We start from the raw sequence: 2,734 nt of genomic DNA, 5'->3' as shown, positions 1-2,734 counted from the left end.
CATTTTTGTGCTTTAAACAATATTATCACCCCCTCCAATTGATTATATTAAGTTCTATATACCCCTGAGTCACCTGACCAGTAATCAAGTATATAGTACACGCTAAATGATGGAGACAGCAGAAATTACATATTACCAGTTTTACCCTAACAACCGTTGCACTTTCATCCCGATAAATTTTATTTCGAGAATTCGAGTAATACTAGTCCCACAGTCTTCTCGTATATGACTGGATTTATTATCATCTCTTGGTCACCATGAAAAATATATTTGATGATAATTCCAACGGTGAGTCGGTGACCAAGATAAAATTTCTCTAATTTATACAGAGTACGGTCATTCTTAGCTAACGCGAGACTGCACTACAGGCTCCATATAAATACGTACGTAGCTGTCAAATCCCATTATAAATATGTGCATCCCGTTTTTTAGATATAATAGATATAAGAATGTGTAGGTGTTTTTATATCTCAAATCATAACACATGCGAAGACACTCTCATTGAACCTTGATCTCTTTCTTTAATTTGCTCACTTGGTACGTTTCCATTTTCTCCCAAGAGTAAGTGCTCATGGGTGCTCTATCAGACTTCTGTAGAAATCATATCATCCCCCTTGACTTTACTTCAGTCCAGACCGTGCCCGAGTCCCATGTATGGTCAGAATCCGACGATGAATACCAGTGTTCTTCCGGCATCCACTCAAATACAATTGACCCATGTTTATCCTTACCCGTCATCGATCTCTGGGATCCGAATGCCCCAGAGCTCATTATTGAAGCATGTGAGAAATGGGGTGTCTTTCAGTTGACAGGTCATGCCATTCCGGCGCAGCTTATGGAAGAAGTGGAGGATCAGACTCAAAGGTTATTTTCTCTCCAAGTTGACCAGAAATTGAAGGTCCTAAGATCTCCGGTTGGCGGCACCGGTTACGGCCGGGCTATGATCTCGCATTTCTTTCCAAAGCACATGTGGCACGAGGGATTTACTATCAGGGGCTCTGCAACAAATCATGCGAAGCAACTTTGGCCCCATGAATATGAAGAGTTTTGGTAAGTCTCTGTACTTCCATGCACGTAGGCAACATGACAAACTCCTAAAGCTATAGGCCTATATTCACATCATTTTTAATCTGTGATATTTCTTTCATTCGTCGGGGGTTTCACCCCTTTCATAGGTCCAAATCAAAGTGTTTTGCCGGTTGATTAGGTTCTTAAATTCTCATACATCCAAAATTCCAGATGCTCTCTCTCTCTCTCTCTCTCTCTCTCTCTCTCTCTCAATACACACTTGATGCTGTTTTACTTGTTTTCATCATACAAACGGAATATAATGCCAATATGTATGCCATATTCATTTACAATATACTGCCGTTCGAAGTCACTTGATATGAAATCAACAAAGCCACAAGCGTAAATCATTCTAAGGTTACCTTTTAACGAGTAACAACCAAACATCTACCGACCAGTAGTCTAGAAAACGCTATGCATCATGTAAAATCATGATATTATGTAGCCTTTTGAATTACGTACCTACATCCACAATCATTATCTTCAATTTATTAACTAACTCACATTTTCTTGTTACTTTTTTTGCAGTAAGATTATGGATGACTATCAGAAGCAAATGAAGGCACTAATCGAGCAACTAATCCACATTATCTTGAAATCCTTGAACATTAATTCCGAACAATTGAATTGGCTTAAGAGTCAGTACTCTGATCACGATACGAGTACTACTCCTGGCACTGCTTTGCAGCTAAATTCTTACCCTCCCTGCCCAAACCCTAACCGAGTCATGGGTCTAGCACAGCATAGAGACACTTCCCTCATAACCATACTCCAAGCACAGACCAGCGGCCTCCAAATCTTCCGAGACGATGTGGGATGGATTCCAGTGCAACCTGTACGCGGCGCACTGACTGTTAATATTGGTGACTTCCTTCACATTCTATCCAACGGCCGATTTGTAAATGTTCTTCATCGTGTCCTGGTGAACCCGGTCCAGCGCTTCTCGATGGCCTACTTCTATGCTCCGCCTTCGGATTTTGTAGTCTCGCCTCTTCTTTCTAAGACTTTGAGTGATTCCGGACAAGCCATTGCTCGGTATCGCTCTGTTACTGCCAAGGAGTTTATTGATATGAAGGCCAAGCATCTCGACCGAGCCCTTTCCTTGCTTATAATTTAAAATGTGCAATTATGCAGATTAATTATATAAGTAGCTGGGTCAAATTCTAATGGTGTCTTTTAATTTGCGTGAATCATGAAAAGTACATGTACGCAACTAATCTTGCTTTCATATTCGAAAGCGACAAAGATTACGAGCTTTATATAAGTATCATAATTTTATTTCATTCCTATTTATAAAGATCGAAGATTCAAATTACCCTTCACAAGACGATTTCGATCTCCTTGTAATTGCGAACTGTGAGTTGTGTTTTACATAGTATAAGGTTATACTTTCTTATTAAACATATTAACCACTCACTAAAAAACTAAAGCTTGATCAGATGAGAAATATTGCAACAGTGATTCAAAGGTGAAATCTTTTCTAATGATTAAGGGATGGAAAAGAATATTTGTTGAAGGAATGAGAAATCATATATAAATAGTCACGTTACAATTGATTCAAAACCACCAAGTTAAAGTTGAAAGCTCCGTAAATATCCAAATAATGACATCATTCGGCGATTTTAAGCTAATTAAGATTTGCCCCCGTCAAAGGAAATGTAATGAA

The 2,734-nt window shown here is 39.0% G+C and overlaps 1 protein-coding gene across 1 annotated transcript; it reads left to right on the top strand.

The window, feature by feature from the left end:
* Positions 1–508: 508 nt before the first annotated feature.
* LOC126784416 (gibberellin 3-beta-dioxygenase 1-like) lies at positions 509–2,372 on the top strand. The gene is made up of 2 exons (XM_050509882.1): positions 509–1,050; positions 1,597–2,372. Exons 1-2 carry the CDS (start codon positions 572–574, stop codon positions 2,183–2,185), a joined length of 1,068 nt encoding a protein of 355 aa, XP_050365839.1. The 5' UTR covers positions 509–571; the 3' UTR covers positions 2,186–2,372.
* Positions 2,373–2,734: the final 362 nt, after the last annotated feature.

This window comes from Argentina anserina, chromosome 2 (genome assembly GCF_933775445.1).
Source record: "Argentina anserina chromosome 2, drPotAnse1.1, whole genome shotgun sequence".
Taxonomy (NCBI): Eukaryota; Viridiplantae; Streptophyta; class Magnoliopsida; order Rosales; family Rosaceae; genus Argentina; species Argentina anserina.
The sequence above is the reverse complement of the archived record's forward strand: the minus strand, read 5'-3'. Positions and strand labels throughout refer to the sequence as shown.

Coding starts and splice junctions, on each gene's coding strand:
- LOC126784416 (XM_050509882.1), top strand. CDS start 572: ATGGGTGCTCTATCAGACTTCTGTAGAAATCATATCATCCCCCTTGAC. Junction 1,051..1,596: donor CATGAATATGAAGAGTTTTG/GTAAGTCTCTGT, acceptor CTTTTTTTGCAG/TAAGATTATGGATGACTATC.